At 49.8% G+C, this 17,866-nt stretch overlaps 1 protein-coding gene across 3 annotated transcripts in view; it reads left to right on the top strand.

The window, feature by feature from the left end:
- The window catches only part of PHACTR3 (phosphatase and actin regulator 3), a 228,891-nt gene extending 213,540 nt beyond the window's left edge, over nt 1-15,351 (top strand). For all 3 annotated transcript variants that reach the window (XM_051835075.3, XM_017337824.4, XM_089306954.1), the window contains exons 9-13: nt 5,936-5,991; nt 9,905-9,966; nt 10,860-11,000; nt 11,581-11,657; nt 14,803-15,351. In XM_051835075.3, coding sequence (XP_051691035.3) covers nt 5,936-5,991; nt 9,905-9,966; nt 10,860-11,000; nt 11,581-11,657; nt 14,803-14,818 — 352 coding nt within the window. In that variant the 3' untranslated portion in view covers nt 14,819-15,351. The remainder of the gene's footprint in view (nt 1-5,935; nt 5,992-9,904; nt 9,967-10,859; nt 11,001-11,580; nt 11,658-14,802) is intronic.
- The last annotated feature ends 2,515 nt before the right edge of the window (nt 15,352-17,866 follow it).

Here is a 17,866-nt window from a genome sequence, read left to right as displayed (position 1 = left end):
GCCACTTCTGCGAGTGACTCGGACGTGCGTGCGCCGCAAGGGCCCTGTGGCACTGCACACCATTCTGGGATTCACCTGCTGGCTTTTGTTAAGTGTTGTGCGAGGACCTCGGTGTGAGGGCTTTGGTGTTTTTCTGGCACGGCGAGCTCGGCTGGGGCGTTGGCATCAGAGACCCCGACAGGGAGGCTGCAAGGGCGCCGCACGTCAGAGCTTCGTGGGGGGCCAGGACGCCGGGCACGGCTGAGCTGCAGCTTTCTCCTCTCTAGATGGGTGTGAAGGTCCTGGACAAGTTGGGGTGCACGCGTGGCAAGCGTGGCGGTCCCGTGACTCACTTCCCTCCTCGCAGAGGGGGAGCGCGTGTGCTCGTTAACCCGAGATGGGCATCGTGACTGCTCCCGGCCTCCACCTCGCGTGAATCCTGCAGCAGCACGGCCGGGCTGGCTCCCATGCAAACACAGGCCCTAGAACGCCTCCTGGGGGCGGGCGTGCAGGCGCCAGGGTGTCGGGAGCAGGGGCCTGGCTGCGCTCTCCCCTCCGCACCTGCCAGCGCTGCCCCGCACTCCGGCTCTGCACCTGCCCCCGGCTGGCCTCCTCCTCCCAGCACTGAGCCACATCACAGCTCCTTCCCCCTCGGACAACTCTTGGGTCCTGGTCTCAGGGTCTTGCCCAGCCCTGGAAGGAGGAGAGGCCCCCGTGGTGACAAGTCCTTCCTGTTCTTGGGTGGGACAGTGGGACTTCGCCGCTGTCCCGGAGTCACCTGGGCTGCTTTAGACCCCAGAACGCGGTCTTCACACTGGCCAGCCCGGGAGCAGTGGTCCCTCTGTGCTGAGCTGTCCCTGCACCATCTCAGTGTTCAGATCCCCCTCGTGGGAGCAGGTGGCGCTATCCTCATTTCCAAAACAGCTCTGACTTAGTCAGTCGTTGCTGATGGCCTCTCGGCTGCCAGGGGCTGGCCTCAGTCCAGTCTCGGCTTCTAGGCTGTCCAGAAGTCTGTGCTGTGAGCCCCGGGACCCTGCTGCTCACCTGCTCTGCCCTGAACCCACCCCTTGTGTGCAGGCTAGGAGGTGTCTCCTGGGACACACCCAGGACGTGTCTGATCTGTAGGGGAGCCCAGTCTTTGGTCAGTGTGTCTGACCACGGGTGCTTAAAGAGCTCATGACAGGGGCCGGCACTGTGACACAGTGGGTTAAGCCCTGGCCTGCAGCACCAGCATCCCATATGGGCGCTGGTTCAAGTCCCAGCTGTTCCATTTCTGAGCCAGCTCCCCGTTAATGAGCCTGGGAAAGCAATGGAAGATGGCCCAAAGCCTTGGGCCCCTGCACGCATGTGGGAGACCTGGAAGAAGCTCCTGGTCATTGCGGCCATTTGGGGAGTGAACCAGCCGATGGAAGATCGGACTGGAGTTCCATCTCTGTGCTGGTACCGTGGGCCCAGCAGGAATAGAAGTGTGACCGCCTGCCACGGATCTGGGGCCTGGGCTTGGCACAGTCACACGGCTCCACCCCCACTGGTGCTGAGCACGCCGCTGTCTCCTCAGCCACCCTCCCCCGCCCCGCCCCAGGCACCATCCCTGGGTACCTGTCCTCTCTGTTCCTTACCTGCCCGCCCCTTGTGTCCCCTCTGGTGTGGACACAGCGCAGGCCAGGCGTGCGGGTGCCTCTGGCGGGTAGGAAGGCAGAGGGGCCTGGAAGGGCCCTGGGGTTAGTCTTGTGTCTGGAGTCCCCTGTGTCCCCACAGGAACCCCCAGCCCCACTGACACAGACACCCTGCTCGCAGAAGGGCGCGTCCTCTTCCTGGCTCCCCGGCACGCTGGCCAGGCCCCGCCGCTGCCCTCCTCCGTGCGTCCGGCGCGAGTGACAGCAGGGACGGTGAGGAGACCAGCAGAGGCTCATCTGTATCCCAGGCTTGGCTTTCTGGGAGTCGCTCCCACGCCCACATGGCTCTGTAATTTGCCACCACACTGGGACTTTCTCAGTGGGGAGAGCCAGAAATAGGCTGTGGCTTCCCCAGCTCCGGGCGGCACCAGCGTCGCTGGCAGCGCCATTTCTGAATCAGGAGCGGGCGCAGCTGTGGAGGGCGGGGAGAGGCGGGGAACTGGGGGATCCCGCAGGGCTCGGGGACCCGTCCAGGTGTCCTCAGCTCCCGGGCGCGGCCCTGCTGTGCTTCGGGGAGTTCCCCCGAGAACCCTGGGAGTGAGGAAGCCCTGGCGGCCGCGAGCCGACGGAGTCGGGTCTGAGTCCGTTCCCTGTTCCGCGATCCACGCCCGTGTGTGCGGGCTCCGGGCTCTGCGTGGGAAGACACGCCTGGCCTCCACTCTGAAGAGCCTCGTGGCCAGAGGGGGAGGTACCCGAGGCTGACGACCTCCTGTCCACAGTGGCCGCTGTGTCGGGCAGGGCCCGCAAGCTACTTCTCACGCAGGCTGCTGCGGGGCCAGGCTCCCTGCACTGGGAGAACACTGCCCGGGCCCCGCTCCACCGTCCGTCCTGGCCGGCTGCCCGTTGGGGTCTGCAGCCCTCCCACCTGGGGAGCCGGCTGTGGGTCCTGATTCCAGCCCCAGTCCGGGGCCACGCTTCCTTCCCTGAGCCCCTGAGCCAGGCACCGTTCAGAGCCCACGGCGGCCGCTGCTCAGAGGCACTGGGGAGGCGCCATCCTCTGTGTGCCCACTCGGAGCGACCCCTCACGGCTTAAACTCAGGCCCACGAGTGTGGCGTTTCTCTACCCTTTCCAGTCCATATCTGAAATTGGGGGCTAGACGGTTGCTTTAAAGGTCTCCATCCAATTCCACAAATTCGTGCTGATAACGGAACGCGATGCCTCACCTCCGTGTGTGATCACGGGGCCTGGCCTGGGGCTACGTCTTCTCCATGCGTTATCTTGTGCATGTGCACAGGACCCCTGGAAGGAACTAGTCAGAGCAGGGCTGGGATGGGAGCCGCCCGGCCCCACACTCTGCGAAATTCCTGAGAAGTCTGGACGAGGTGCCGGGTCGCGGTCCAGGCTGCCCCGGTGTTGGGGGAGGTGGTGAAGGGACGCGGGTCTGAGCTGTGCAGGCGGCGTCCAGGCCCTGAGCTGCTGTCCTGAGTCTCCGGTGGCCTCTGCAGCTGCTCGCCTCGGAGTGGGCCTGCAGGATGCTGTGGGGGCAGGAGGAGGTTCTCGGAGGTCCAGTGAGCGCTCACAGGCAGGAGAGAGAGTCCAGGCGCCCAGTGGACAAGGCCCGGCTGGGACTGCTGTTCTGAACACAGCTGCCTGTAGATGTCAGAGAAGAGGAGTAAACGGACAGCAGGAAACACGCGATCCTGGAAGGCTCTGTGAGCGCGGACCTGATGTCCGTTCTCTGTGGACGTCCTCGAAGCACGGATGAGGACGACTTCTCGGAAAATGACTGCATTCCAGACAGACATTGCTATAGAGCACCTGTGTGTGCGATCTCACTCCCTGCTCACAGCTCTGAAGATCCACCATTTAGTCCTCATTTTATTTATTTTTTAATTTTAATTTTTTAAAGATTTATTTATTTGAAAGAGTTACACAGAGAAGGAGAGGCAGAGAGAGAGAGTGAGCGAGCGAGCGGGGTGGGGGGTCTTCCATCCGCTGGTTCACTCCCCAATTGGCTGCTATGGCCAGAGCTGTGCAGATCCAAACCCAGGAGCCAGGAACTTCTTCCGGGTCTCCCACACGGGTAGAGGGGCCCAAGGACTTGGGCCATCTGCTGCTGCTTTCCCAGGCCACAGCAGAGAGCTGGATGGGAAGTGGAGCGGCTGGGACTCACACCGGCGCCCATGTGGGATGCCGGCACTACAGGCGGCAGCTTTACGCACTGTGCCAGCCCCAGTCCTCATTTTAGATGAGAAGACAGGCCCCAGGAAGTTAGGTGTTAACTGCCCAAGGCCACCGGTTAGGCAGTGACATCCCAAACTGCAGTCTCCTAGTTCCAAAGCCACCCCTCTGCTGTCGCCACCTCCGGGACCAGGGCCCCGTGCCATCCTCACAGATGACCTGGGTCGCGAGCAGGCCTGGGCGGAGCCTAAGCTTCCTGAGACAGAGATGGGCGAGCTGACCGCGTCGTTTCCTGCTCGGGCACTGTCCCTGGCTGCCCCTGCGCGGTGAGATGAAGTCCAGCAGTGTAGCTGTTCCCAGCCCGATTTCCCGCCACTCCCATTACCACCCCCTCTCGTCACTGGAGCAACTCTGCTCCCCCAATCTCTGTCATTTCATTCCGAGATCCTGGCACACATGGCTCCCCTGTGCGGATTCTGTCAAGTTCCTCCACGAGCCTGCCTCGATCGGTCCCCCTCTCCCTGCGCCCGTCAAGCCCCGGGGTAAACAGCTGAGACCCTGTCTGGAGAGGAGACCTTCCCCTGCCTGGCTCCGTCTCTCCTCTAGGGCCCCGCTGCAAGTGCATCTCCTGGCGCCCGTCACTCTCGAAAAGGCCCTGTTCCCGGACTGTCCGTTTGCCTTGCCCTCCGCCAGGGGTGGCAACATCCGGCCTGCGGGCCAAGGAAGAATCGCTTTGTCTGGCCCTGCCAAGGCATCCACAGGCAGGACTCAAAATTCAGTCGGTCGATCGCGGGCTCATTTTTAAGGTGCTCATTTTGCGTGGCCCATGAATGATGTTATACAGACCCCTGCTACACAGTCTCCCCGGGGGCGGGAGAGCTCCCGTGGCTCAGCTCTGTCCTGGGGGCTGGGAACAGGGCTGGTCTGTGCGGTCCTGCAGAGCCCCTGATGCAATGAACGAAGGGCACCTGGGTGTTTTGATCAAACTGCAGGGGGCAGCCGTGAGCTGAGCCTCACCTGGCAGGGCCCTCCCTGAGGTCCAGGCTGGGGTGGTGGGGGCCGGATCCAACTCTCCGGGAGCCTCAAGACAGCACAGGAGACAGACAGCCCCAGGGAGCCAGCGGCAAGCTGTGCTGTCCCAGCGGGGAGGGGGCGGAGCGGTGCCGCCCTAGGCTTGGGCTGGGGCAGGGATGAGAAGCCCCGTGTTTGGCAGCCTTGGGCTTTGCCCTTGTTCCGGGCATTCAAGCACTTGGCCCTGTTGTCTCTCCTTGCAGGGCCCGAGGATCTGACTCGAGGAGAACCGTTATTTAAGTTGAAAAAATAATTAGAGCTTGGCCTTGATGTTGACTGATGATACCTCCTCCTGTGGGCAGATTTCATGTTTTTAGGCTGTTTTTGTTTTTATTTCTAAATTTCGGCTGCATCCTCCGCCCCGCCCCGCCCCCCGCCCCCAGGCAGGGGCCTCTTGAAAAGCATCTCCCTTCCTGCTCTCGGCACCGCTGGCTCTGGGCGCCGGCAGAGGGGGACAGGGACGGGTGTGGCTGGCGCAGCCCCAGCGCGAGCGAGCTCGTGAGCACGAGGAGATTCCCAGGCTGCGTGGAGCGCGCGGGTGGGCGGGGGCTCCGGTGTCTCGGGCCCTCCCCCGGCTGGGCGGGCCGAGGAGCCGCCTCTCGCTCGCTCACTTGCGGGGAGAGCGGGAAGGCGCGGGGCGCTGCCGGCTGGGCGGATGCGGTCTGCGGATCTCCGGGCATCTCTGCGTCCAGAAGCCCGAAGCCCAGCGGCGCTGCCCCCGCGTCTACAGGGGCTGGAAGAGCGTGTGCGGAATGGGTCCCCGCTCCGTTTAACCATGTTGGCGCCGGGATCCGTCCAGACCCAGCCGGCTTCGGACGACGGATGTGGAGGAAACTGAAGATGTGCACGCCCCGAGTTGCAGCAGGGGCCACCCCGGTGTGGCTCAGTGACTGAGCGCTCCTGCTCCCAACGGGGAGTCGGACCTTGCGAGAGGCCGGAGGCGGCCACGCGAGGGTCACTGCTCCCTCCGCTTTCCGGAGCCGATCTTTAGGGGGGTGTGCCAACCACCTGTCACCCTCGCAGACCCCGGGTGCAGTCTGCAGGCAGCCGCTATGGTGCAAAATGTCATTCTAGTGTTTTTCCGCAGACGGCTGAGCCAAAGACCTGCTGTGGAGGAGCTGGAGAGGAGAAACATCTTGAAACGTGAGTAGCTGCCGATTGCTCCCGGGGGTTTCCCTCCCTGTGCTGAGGCTGGGGCGGGTCTCCGTGCTGGGAGCTGAGTGCACCTGCCCTCCCTCCGAGACTCCTGAGCCGCTAAGCCCTAGAGCAAAGTTGATAGAACCCAGACGTTCTTCTTTCAAAGTGAAAAAAAAAAAAAAAAAAAAAAAACAAAAAAACAAAAAAAACCGCGAACATAAAAGAGGGTCCGATTTTCAGGGTTACTGAGTTAGCCACTCCCACACGCCTCAGGGAAATGATGTAGCTTTTCCCGTTCATTGCAAGCAGGGTCTGGGGCAGTTTGGGTTGGGGGCTCCTGATGACCACAGGAATCCCAGGCAAGCTGTGGGCAGGGTGCTAAGCCCTGGCCAAGGAGGATGTGGGCCCCTTGGCTGTGAGGAGCCAATCAGGTGCCTCCAGGGAGACTTCCAGGGGCTCAGAGCTTTGAGGTCCTGGGAGCCTCCGTCACGCCCTCCAGTCTCCTGGATAGGGGTGCAGCTGTGGTCCAGGCACCACCTGCGAGGTGCAGAGAACAATCAGTGACCTCACTGACACTCTGGGGGGTAAGACCCCTCGAAAGAGCTTCTCGGGTGGACTCCAGAACTGAGCGTGTCCTCTGCGAGGGGCGGCCTGGATTTTAAAGTACGTTCCCTACGGGATGAACACTGCAGACGCCCCCTGAGTCTTGATTTCCCTCATCAACAACTCCCTTTCACAGAGTTCAGGAGGCAGAGCCCAGAGCCCCCGTTTCTCAGGGTCTCCTGCCACGGTGCCTCCATTGACTGATGAGAACAATCCCCTCCTCTATGTACTGTGAGAAATACTTAACCCTACAATTATAAATGTCCCCATTTTAAAAGTTGAAGATACAATGATTTCTATTCCATGCTACCTTAAGGAGCCAGTGTCTGTAGGAGTTTAAACAAAAGCTTTTCAGTTTAATAGGGCTTAATCCGATGGGCAGAAAGTCAAGCTGTTTCAGTGACCAAATGTTTTGAGTTTTTAAAAATGACACCACTTTGTAAAGCCACTAAGTCGTAGGTGGTCCTGACATGACGTAGGCAGGTTCGAGCCTTAGGAAGTGCCACACCCGAGCTGTCCACTGCGCCCCCCGGGAAGGGGGGCCTGCGTCCTGGCTTTCCAACAGCCAGGCTCTTCTTATGCAGGAGTGGCCTCTTCCCTCCCACTGTGGGCAGCCAGGCCCTCCCACCACCATGTGCTTCTAATTGTGTTATTCTTTGTAAATCCATGCGGAGGCTCAAAAATAGCACAGTGCCCGGTGAATGGAGTGCTGTGGTGGGAGTGCTCACTGGGACGGCCGCACACTCTGCGCAGATGGGAAATGGACTTCCTGCGCCGTGGCCATGGCAATCCCACCACAAACCCTTTGCCGCCACTGCCAGCAAACCACAGATCTGTCTTTTGTGCAGGGAGCGTAAGTGGCCCTAGACTTTGATGTTGAGAGGTGCGCTGGGGGTCCGCTTTGACTTTCATTTTGGGTCTGTGGGCACGAGAATGGGGCAACTCCGGCCTCATGTACAACAGCATCACCTCTGCCACCCTCAGGGCGCACAGTAGCATTAATGTGTTTGCTTCAATCTGCCCGTGTACTCGAGGGGAGGGGCCCCTTCAGGTGACGAGAATGGCGACTTCACCAGGTCCGGTCAGTCCCAGGCATCGTGCTCAGTGCTTGGGGTGGGCACCCTGACGGATTCACGAGGGTTGCTCTGCTGTCCCACTTTCCTAGGGATGCGGCCAAAGCAAGAGATGGAGCTGGAGCTCGCTCCCAGGTTGCCCGACCCCATCACCCTCGTCCTTCACGTCCTTCACCGTGCATCGGCAACAATGATACCTTTCTGAGTATCTACAGAGGACCCGGGTGTAACTGCCCAAGCTGGTTAGAGCTACTTTCAGAAGTATGGAAATAGAGGTCCCAAGGATTGCGTTTTTCTAAGGCAGGGGGTTCTCGGGTCTAGGAGGAAGAGGTCCACAGACACGCCACTAGTGGAAGTTGAGGAGAGGCTGTGGGCGAGGCTGCCGGGGGATGTTTGGAAGAGGGCTCTCACCGGCACCTGGCTCAGCAGCACCCTGAGAGGCACTGTCAGAGTCCAGCTCTCCAGAGACCTTGGTGACTGGTTTGCCACACAGAAACAAAAGACCTGATTTTGCATATTTATTGTTCCACATGAAGACTGCACTTGGGATCTGTTGCAGCCTAGTTTTAAGATACCTGAATTCATTCCATCTCCATTACGTAAATCCCTCGTGGCTGGCCTCATATGTTGATATGCCCAGTTTTTTCTAATTGTATCAGCTGATTATAGCTCACAAGTACGGTTTCACTTGGACAAAGAATCAAGTATGGAACAGGATTCCTTTTCTGAAACGCTGAGTTGGCTTTAAAAAAAAATCCTGAGAAATACAATGGCTGCTACATCAAACATCCATACACCAGCCTTCCAAGCATGTTTGAAACGTATCCTGTAAATAAAGGCAGGTAATGTGAAATGCTAGCTGCCAACTCGCAGGATTCCCCTTTCCAGACTTGGCAGTGTCTCCAAGTGCTGATGGTTGAGAGCGCTTTTCTGGGAGTGGAGCCCTGTTCAGGTTAGGAACCTGAGGCTTTATTTAGCAACAGAGCACCAGAAATAGGACAACCATTATCTCGTATCCCAGAGCAAGGCATACATTTTACACTACATCTCAGTACTCTGGTCTATTTTTAGCTTTCAAGTGTAGGTGTGAACGCAGCTCGAATGTTAATAGGCACAACTCACTGAGCAAAGCCAATTTTGGTGAGGGACTGGGGTTCCCTTAAAAGGCACTGTGGGTGGGTGTTTGGGCTGCCCTTGATTAAGATGCCAGCACCTCCCGTCAGAGTGCCTGGGTTCAAGTTCCAGGTCCACTCCTGCCTCCAGCTTCCTGCTAACAGAGATGCTGGTGCAAGGAGGATGGCTCCAGCACTCACACCCCTGCCACCCACGTGTGGAAGACCCAGCCTGAGTTCTCGGCTCGGCCCAGGGGTTGCAGGCATTTGGGGAGTGAACGAGGGGTTGGGAACTCTCTCAGATAATTACAAAAGGAGCGTTCCTGCTTCGGCAGTGTGGTCAGCCGGTTTATGGCTATGTTTGCATCTATAATACTCATTTACCCTAACAAAATAAATTCCAGGCAAACATATTTTGCCCAGACAGAAGGTGGTGTTCCCTAGCTTATGTTAGTTGACTCCAACGTAGGTACTTATTAAATGGAACAAAAAGAGCTGCAAGTGGACTTCAGAAAGTCTGTGGAAAATGGATTAAAAGTTTCTCAGTGCAAAACAATTTTTTGAAATATATGCATTTTTTGTACACACATTTTTCTATGAATGTTTTGAGGAACCCTTGCATATGTGGACTGCAAAAATTTTGTCACCAAAATAAACATCTTGTAATTCCATTTTCCATAAACGTTTACAAGTACTTCTGTATTTATATTCGAACATATACCTACATTGATTTATTCTACACCCATTTTTGCCTGCTACCTGCATTCTTGGATGTAAACATATGGATATCTGAGAACAGGGAAAATCAGACATGCACACAATATCTGCTTTGGGGGTGGACAACAGCAACATCTGTGGTTGTTTTTAATGCAGAGAAGCGGGGGGAGGATCAGGCTGGCATGAGAGCAGTGCTTGGCTCAAGACAAGTTTCTGGGAAGCCATCAAACCATGAGCTTTTGAGCAGTGACTGGCAAAATGCAAAACACACAGAATTGCAATGCGGACAGAAGTGTTACCCACAGGTGTCCTTGACAGCCTGCCTCAGCTACCGAAAATACGGTGACCTTGAGTGCAGTTCCCCGGTTAGGAGAACAAAATCTCAACACAGTTCTCTGTTTTACTCTTTCACAGAAAGGAATGACCAGACAGAGCAGGAAGAAAGAAGAGAAATAAAGCAAAGACTGACCAGAAAGGTACCAGACTTTAAGCATTTTATTTCCTGGACTGAAAAGCTGGACTAGAGAAAGATGCTGCTGCAGCCACTGGGATGGGAGACCCACCGCTCACTGGGAGCTGGCTTCCTGGACGGCGGCATCGGTTAAATCAGAGCAACAGTGAGCGAGTGCTTCTTGCCACATCCCAGTGTGTGACCTTGACATTCCGTAGAATAGCAGTAGCGAGTTGGAAAAGCAGCACGACCCAGATATGTCCAGCTGGAAGCCAGAGGCTGACTGGGCATTCTCTTAATTTATGTCTAAGAAAAGCATAGTTGCGTATCAGTGTTTCAGTTACCTCTTGGACCCATTGCATTTGGTCACCTTAATGTCAAGAAAAAAACCGTGTTAGTCTCAAGGGTTTGAATCTGTGACTCAAATAGTTAAAATTTATGATGGCCAGTAGAGGTAGCAATTCTGTGAGCTTCACTTTCAAAACCCTGATCATTTCTGCCGTCTCTCTCCTCCCCTGTGTTCCATGATAATGAAATGTCGTCCTGTTGAAGTTAACAGAATATCCTTCCTGAGCTTGACTTAACACCAAGTTAGCACGAAAGCTTTCAGTAATTAAAAACGCTTATTTGGTAATCCTTGTACAGAAACACTGATGCCATAAGATCTATGTAAATTCATCAGCCATCCCCTAAGCCTGTGCTATGTACTATCAGGGGTGGGACCACTTGAATGCAATGTGGAGGGAGGGGCTTGTGAGTTAAGAGCATATAATGTGAGCCCTCATGTTACAGATTGCTTCTGTTTCAGTTATATTTCAGAATCAGGGTTTTCGTTTGTATGAATGTACTTTTTGTTTACAGTACTTCAAAATGCATATTTGGCATGTGATACCTAACTCTTATGATCTTTTATTTTAGCTTAATCAGAGACCCACTGTTGATGAGTTGAGAGACAGAAAAATTCTGATACGATTTAGTGATTATGTGGAAGTAGCCAAAGCGCAGGACTATGACAGGAGGGCAGACAAACCCTGGACCAGGCTGTCAGCAGCAGATAAGGTACATCACGGTCTGTGCTGCTCGGGGGGGGGGGGGGGGGGGGTTACAGAAAGAGCAAAACTTAACATGCCAAGGAGCTTAATAGAAGTGGGATCCATTAAATTAAGGCTATGCCTTGGCTAGACATGGGTTTCACAGACAATTCAGGATCAAAGCTGAGCAATGGTTCTCAACTCGGGAGCGGTTTCATCCCTGGGGACATCTGCCTATGTCTAGCGACATTTTTGGCTGCCACAACTGGGATGAGACTGGCATCTGGTGAGGTGTCAGGGCTGCTGCTGGACATCCCACAGTGCACCGAGTGTCCCCCAACACCGAGAGCATGGAAATTCAAACTTGGGCCTGGGGATCGAAACTAGGCAAGGTGGCCTAACAAAGGTCAGCAAGTTCAGGACAGGCTTCCAAATACAGGCTACACACTGGCTTGGTATGATGTACTATACAAATGAGGAAGACAGACTAAGTGCTGAACAAAAATATGTATTACAAAGTAAGTCGGCAAGTATTAGGAATGGTTGTTAGTCCATAAACATACTAATTTCCTCCGTTAACTTTTAATGTTCTGTTTTGTAAATTTCAGGCAGCAATTCGTAAAGAATTAAATGAATACAAAAGTAATGAAATGGAGGTACACGCATCAAGCAAGCATTTGACAAGGTTAGATTTCTGTATTAATTTCATGCTTATGGTATTTACTTTTGGAACACACACATGCACACTTCAAAGACCTTTGCATCCAGTTAAACAAACTAGGTATTTCTGCAGTGAGCTATATTAAACAAATGGAATGGACCTCAATTAAAAATGCTGTCTGCAGGGGCCAGCGCTGTGGCTCAGTTGGTTAATCCTCCGCCTGCAGCGCTGGCATCCCATATGGGCGCCTGGTTCTAGTCCCGGTTGCTCCTCTTCCAGTCCAGCTCTCTGCTGTGCCCTGGGAGTGCAGTGGAGGATGGCTCAAGTGCTTGGCCCCTGCACTGGCATGGGAGACCAGGAGGAAGCACTTGGCTCCTGATCAGCGCAGCGCTGGGTGTGCTGGGCATTGGGGGGGGGGAGTGAACCAATGGAAGGAAGACCTTTCTCTATCTCTCTCGCTGTCTAACTCTGCCTGTCAAATTAAAAAAAAAATGCTTTCTGCACTACTGGTTTATAGGGTTTGCTGAAAGGTGACTCATGGAGGAAAACAGTATTACATAGGTCACTTTTTAAAATTTTATTTTACTGGCTTATTTATTTGAAAGTCAGATAGGTATTTCCCTACTGCTGCTCAGCTCACCAAATGCCCACAGCAGCTGAGTCAAGGGGCTCCAACCCCTTGAGCCACCACCTGCTGCCTCCCAGGGTACACACTGGAAAGAAGTGTGGCTCAGGAACAGAGCCAGGATGTGGAACTCAAGGCTCCCGGACATGGAACACAAGCATTTTAAGCACCGTCCCAACCGCTGTGCCAAGTGCCTTACCCCACTTTTTTCCCCTCTAGAAGCCTCTTAAGGAATATAAACCTCATACATTTCCTCATTACAACTTTAAGCACACGGTGATTCTTCCCACATATCTGCCCTCTCACCTCTTCCTCCTTGCTCTCCTATTCCCATTTTTTTTTTTTTACTAAAATCTTATTTTTTAAAGATTTATTTATTTGAAAGAGTTACACAGAGGTGGAGTGGCAGAGAGAAAGAAGTCTTCTATCCACTGGTTCATTCCCCAGTTGGCCACAACGACTGAACTGTGCCGATCCAAAGCCAGGAAATACTTCTGGGTCTCCCATGTGGGTGCAGGAGCCCAAGGACTTGGGCCATCTTCTGCTTTCCCAGGCCATAGCAGAGAGCTGGATTGGAAGTGGAGCAGCCTGGACTAGAACCGGCGCCTGTAGGGGATGCCAGCGCCGCAGTCAGAGGATTAACCTGTACCATGGAGCTGGCCCCAATCTATTTTAAATTAACTTTGTATACAAATCAACTATGTTGAGTTCAACAAATATGAAAAAAAAAAAACTGTTCAACAGTCTAGACAAGGGCTGTTCAAAGTCATTGCTTCTCAAGGTGTCAATTTCACTTCTATAGATGGCCTTTTAGGTGCTCTTATCACAGGTCAGGGAGGACATATAGTATTTGTCCTTTTGGGAGGGCTTATTTCACTAAGTAGGATTTTTTTTTTTTTTTTTTTTTTTTTTTGCAAAACTGGATTTTGGATTTCCATGGTGTACATATCCCATAATTTCTTTATCTAGTCTTCAGTTGATGGGCATTTGGGCCTTATCCCACTTTATTTCCATGTATATTTAAGAAAAGTAGTTTCAAAGCAATGAAAGTAATGTCCCTGTATAGACCGTGCCCCTCCTCTAATACTCAGACTTCTTCCAATTTATTTAAACTCTCCTTATTTACTTTTTGGCATCTCATTTAGATTTGTATTCATATCCTTAATACAAGCTAGTTTCCCAAAAGCCGAGTTTTTCAGCAGGTATCCGAGTACATACTATGTGCCAGGCACACAACTGTGAATAGATAGAATATATATTCCTGATGAATATTATTCAAGATGGGTATCCTCTATCTGTGCTACCAAACGCAAGACCCTGATTCGTGGTGATGACCAAGGGTTTTCCCTTTACTCACTGAGGGGTGTATTCCTCAGTACTTTCCTCTTTTTCCATGGCCCTGAGCAGTAATAATTATTTGAGTTTGTCACTCACCATTAGTGGGGACAACTCTTTAACCACAGCAGTGGCTGTGTCCTCTCCCACTTTGTCTGAAGCTGTTGAGGCCCCAGAGTAAGAGAAGGGACATCTTGTATATGAATACTGTGCTCAGCTAAGTAAGACGTTACTTTCCTGTCACTAAGCAGCCACTGCTACTGTTATTTAAAAGACTTACTCTAAGCTCACTGTGGCTATCAAACAGAAGCCGGGTACTACAGAATCCCATCTTGCTCCTTGGTTTTAAAACATCAGAGGAGAAAGGGGGCTTTATAAGGACAATCATTAAAAAAACCTTCTCTTAAGGCTTCTTCCCTACTACTTTTGGGGAGAAACAGATGATCTTATTCTTAAAGGAATGTGAAGTATAGGAAATAAAACTGTCCAGTAAAACATAACACATTTTAATGTTTGTTTTAAAGAAATTATATACTACCTATTCGGACAATCCCAGTTTATTACATTTCCACATTACTAAAAATAAGTTTGTTAGCTTTCTTAGATGACAAAATTTTAAGGCAGACAAAACCTGAATCAGAACTGTAAATCCTTATTCCACGTTTTAATACTTTAAAATTGATATGAAGAGTTCGCAGTATTTTAATCCCGAGATTTGAGTGTAGTGAATGTTACTGTAAAGATTTTAGGCGTTAGGATTTTTAGGGTTCAAAGAAGGCAAGGAGGTGGCTAAAATAGACACTATTTTAGGGGGAACAGAATTGGGGCACAGAAGTAAAAATGGGGGTTGAGCCTGCCCAGAGGGCAGGGTTTGAAGTCATGCTTCCTTCCGCTAGGGCAGCAGGCAGTCCCTTCTTACGCTGCCTTTGTGAAGTTGACAATGCAGTGTCTCAGCAGTCTGGGGGCTTTGAGCAGTGAACTTCTCTAGCCTTTAGACTGTTTCATCTAATTATCAATGCTACAAAATATATCCTTCATATTTACAACAATTTATTAACTAAATTTGTATCTTCCAACTTAGCAAAGTATTGGCCACGCCCACGTTTTACATACTGGACTTCCGAGAAGCTTTTAACAGTGCATTTATAGAAATTTTTTTGGCAATTTTAACTTTTAGAAAAGTCTAACCTAATTTTTTTTAATTTATAGATTCCACAGGCCATAAAGATTTTCTTCTGAGAAGAATTTGTGTTTAATTTTTGATACCAACATTCATCAGGGAACTTTCCTGAAGTTTAGCTCAAGACCAGCTGCTGTGTTTGTGAGAAGAGCTGAATCACACACACACACAGGTGCAGTCTTGGCCATTTACCTGCAAGAAGGAGAAACCAGAGGACACACTTCCTCTTGGTGTCTGCGGAGTGTGAAGTGCTGGGGTCAGTTAAGACCCAAAGAACTCTGCCAGAAGAAAACTTGTTTGCCTTTCAGCCTTGTTTTACAGTGTAATGATGGGGGACGTGCATGTGCAGGCTTACCACTCCCAGGCCTCCGACGTGAGGGACATGTGATGCTGTCATTCAGTATTATGTTGAAAAGACAATTTTATTCTGATCATGATTAATTTGAAAACTCTAAGTTCATGTTATACAAAGTTATTTACTGTATACTTTTTTTTATATGTCTAACAAAAATACAGCTGCAACATTTTGATTCCTGTTAATTTTGTTCTTTAATTAAATGACTACTTACCGCAGGAAATTAACTCAGGCTTTATTTTCTTGGGGTTGGATGAATGATATCTTAGAACAGGACTCTGAAACAAGTCAAATTCTGAACCACCAGAATCCAACTGGATGGAAGAATTCCATCTTGTTATGTTAAATTTTGTTGGTACAGGTGGTTTGTGCCTTGGAAAATCCAATTTTCTTTTTTAGAGTAACTTATCAACTAAGTACTGAGGAATGGAGTATCCTGGAAATAAGCCATAAGTTCTGCTAAAATGAAAATTATGCCCTCTGTAAGAGTATTTTTAAGTTCACATTTGCAACTATTAAAATGAAACAGAAGTTTAGGTAGATAGGAGATTATAAAGAGAAAATTTAGCCCAACACAATGGTGAAAATTAACCTTGGCACAAAGAGGGAAAATAATACATCCCTAAAAGAATATTCCCATTTGGCTTGAGTGTCTTTAGAGATGAGCCTTCCCTCTGCCCCGTTGATGCTCTGGAGAGACAGGGAACAGTAGCATGGACAACGACTTTAGACACTTGCAGGACCCCGTGCTCACAGCCAAGCCCTGCTCTCCCTGTTCAGCAGGTTACTGGTGCTCGTCTCTCAACACTGTCCTATTCAACCACAATAAAGCAGCTGAAGTGCTGGGACAGTGCCCAGTGCTTTCTAGACACCACTGATGCTAGCTGTTGGTCTGGTTGCCAGGTAGCACCTGAACAACTGAGCGTCCTCTGATTTCTTACCATATCTGCTTCCTCAGTTCTGTCTTTCATTTTCTACTTCTTTATGACTGCTAGTGGGTCAGATACCCATGGGAACTGCTTAACGCTTGTGGTAGCACTTTGAAGGGACTTTTGATCAGCCCTAGCAACTAGTAAGCATATTAGTTGAATTATAGTCTTTAGAAGTTACTGTCATGGTAGAGAAATTCAAGCACTACCTCTTACTTGGTATATACACATCTGGTAATCACACGACTTCTGAGCCTCAATTTCTCTGTGAAATGAGAGAAATACTTTCTAAATAAAAAGATACTTAATTTTTAATAACTTTATATATATTTTGAATATTATACTTTATTCATAATCCATTTGTGGCCAGCCACTAATAATTTTTTCTACCTAAAATATGTATTAGCAGCTTACTCTCATCATATTTTATTCAATTTAAAATACTAAATGGAGCCCAAAGTAAAAGTGAATTGTACCTTCATCACATGTATTTACTTTGGAAGAAAGGGAAAAAGCACTACAGTTCCAGAAAGCATCCTATCCCCCAAAGCACCAGTACTTCTTAGAAAAGTACCAGATGTAGTCTATGGTTAGAGTGACCTGGTAAATGTGATATGTGTTTAGGTTTTTGCAAAAGTCCCATAGCTAATGAATAGTAAAATTAAAAATTAAGGTCAACTACAGGACACCCAAAGAAGGGTTTGGGTTGGTTCAGACACAAATGTTCCATGATAACCTAAATCCTAGCAGACATTTCATTTTAATTAAAATGTTTGTCAACAGTAGTATATAACTTCTACCACTGGATTTTTATAAATCACAAACTGTTACTCTAAGTTGTAATTCCACATTTCAAGTTTGTAACAAGTATTGTAAGAGTTAAGAGAAACTAAAATTGAAATCAAGTATATTTACTTTGCATCTGCTAACTATAACTAATCCTGTAGATGAATATATGATGGTACATCTCAAATGTCTCTCAAGTTGGGAAAACAAAATTAAAAAGCATAAGTCCATACCATATGTATATAAATTTGCATATGCTGTATAAATTTAAAAAAATCTACAGACTTGGTAGTTTTCTCTGCCTTGTTATTTAATGACAGAAACAGGACAGGAATCAGAATTCTTCATTGCTAGCCGCATTCAGTTATAATTTTTTGCATTGAATTTAAAAATATCCACATCTTCACAAAATAATATGATTGTTACTTTGGTGACTAACTATTTTATGGTTGCTTTTAAGGAGTTTAAAAGACTTTTAAAAAACTGTTGATAATTTTGGAAGAGGTAATTAAATCTCTTCTAGAAGAATCCATTATGTTTTAAGCTAATACAATACATGAAACAGTATTATTTGTCATTTGACTTTTCAGAAAGCACTTAAAGATTTAAAGGGAAATTTGAAATTAAATCACCTTAGTAACTATACTTGGAATGGAGAAAAACACCTAACACCAAGAGGTCCACCTTGTGGAAATATATGGTAATTTCAGGCACAAATTTATATACTGGCGGTAAGGCCAACATTTTTAGCTATTTGTCTACAATTCTTTAATAGCAAATTCAAGTCTAGATGTTCAAAATTCTAAATTTACTGTTGAAATTGTGTGTCTCATATACTGCCAGTATCCATTTACTCAGTTCTTTTCCAGAGATGTTTTTCTCAGAATTTTTCCTATGAAAACTGCTCAGATTCATAGAGAACAAAGCATAAAAAATCAATATATGCGAAAGCTTTCAAAAAAGAATTCTTATAAATAAATTACATTTGCTTATTTCTCTGTACATATGGTGATGTTAGGCATG

This window comes from Oryctolagus cuniculus, chromosome 11 (genome assembly GCF_051225735.1).
Source record: "Oryctolagus cuniculus isolate XC-2025 breed Fujian yellow rabbit chromosome 11, ASM5122573v1, whole genome shotgun sequence".
Taxonomy (NCBI): Eukaryota; Metazoa; Chordata; class Mammalia; order Lagomorpha; family Leporidae; genus Oryctolagus; species Oryctolagus cuniculus.
Note: the sequence above shows the minus strand (reverse complement) of the source record. Positions and strands in the feature narration are given on the sequence as shown.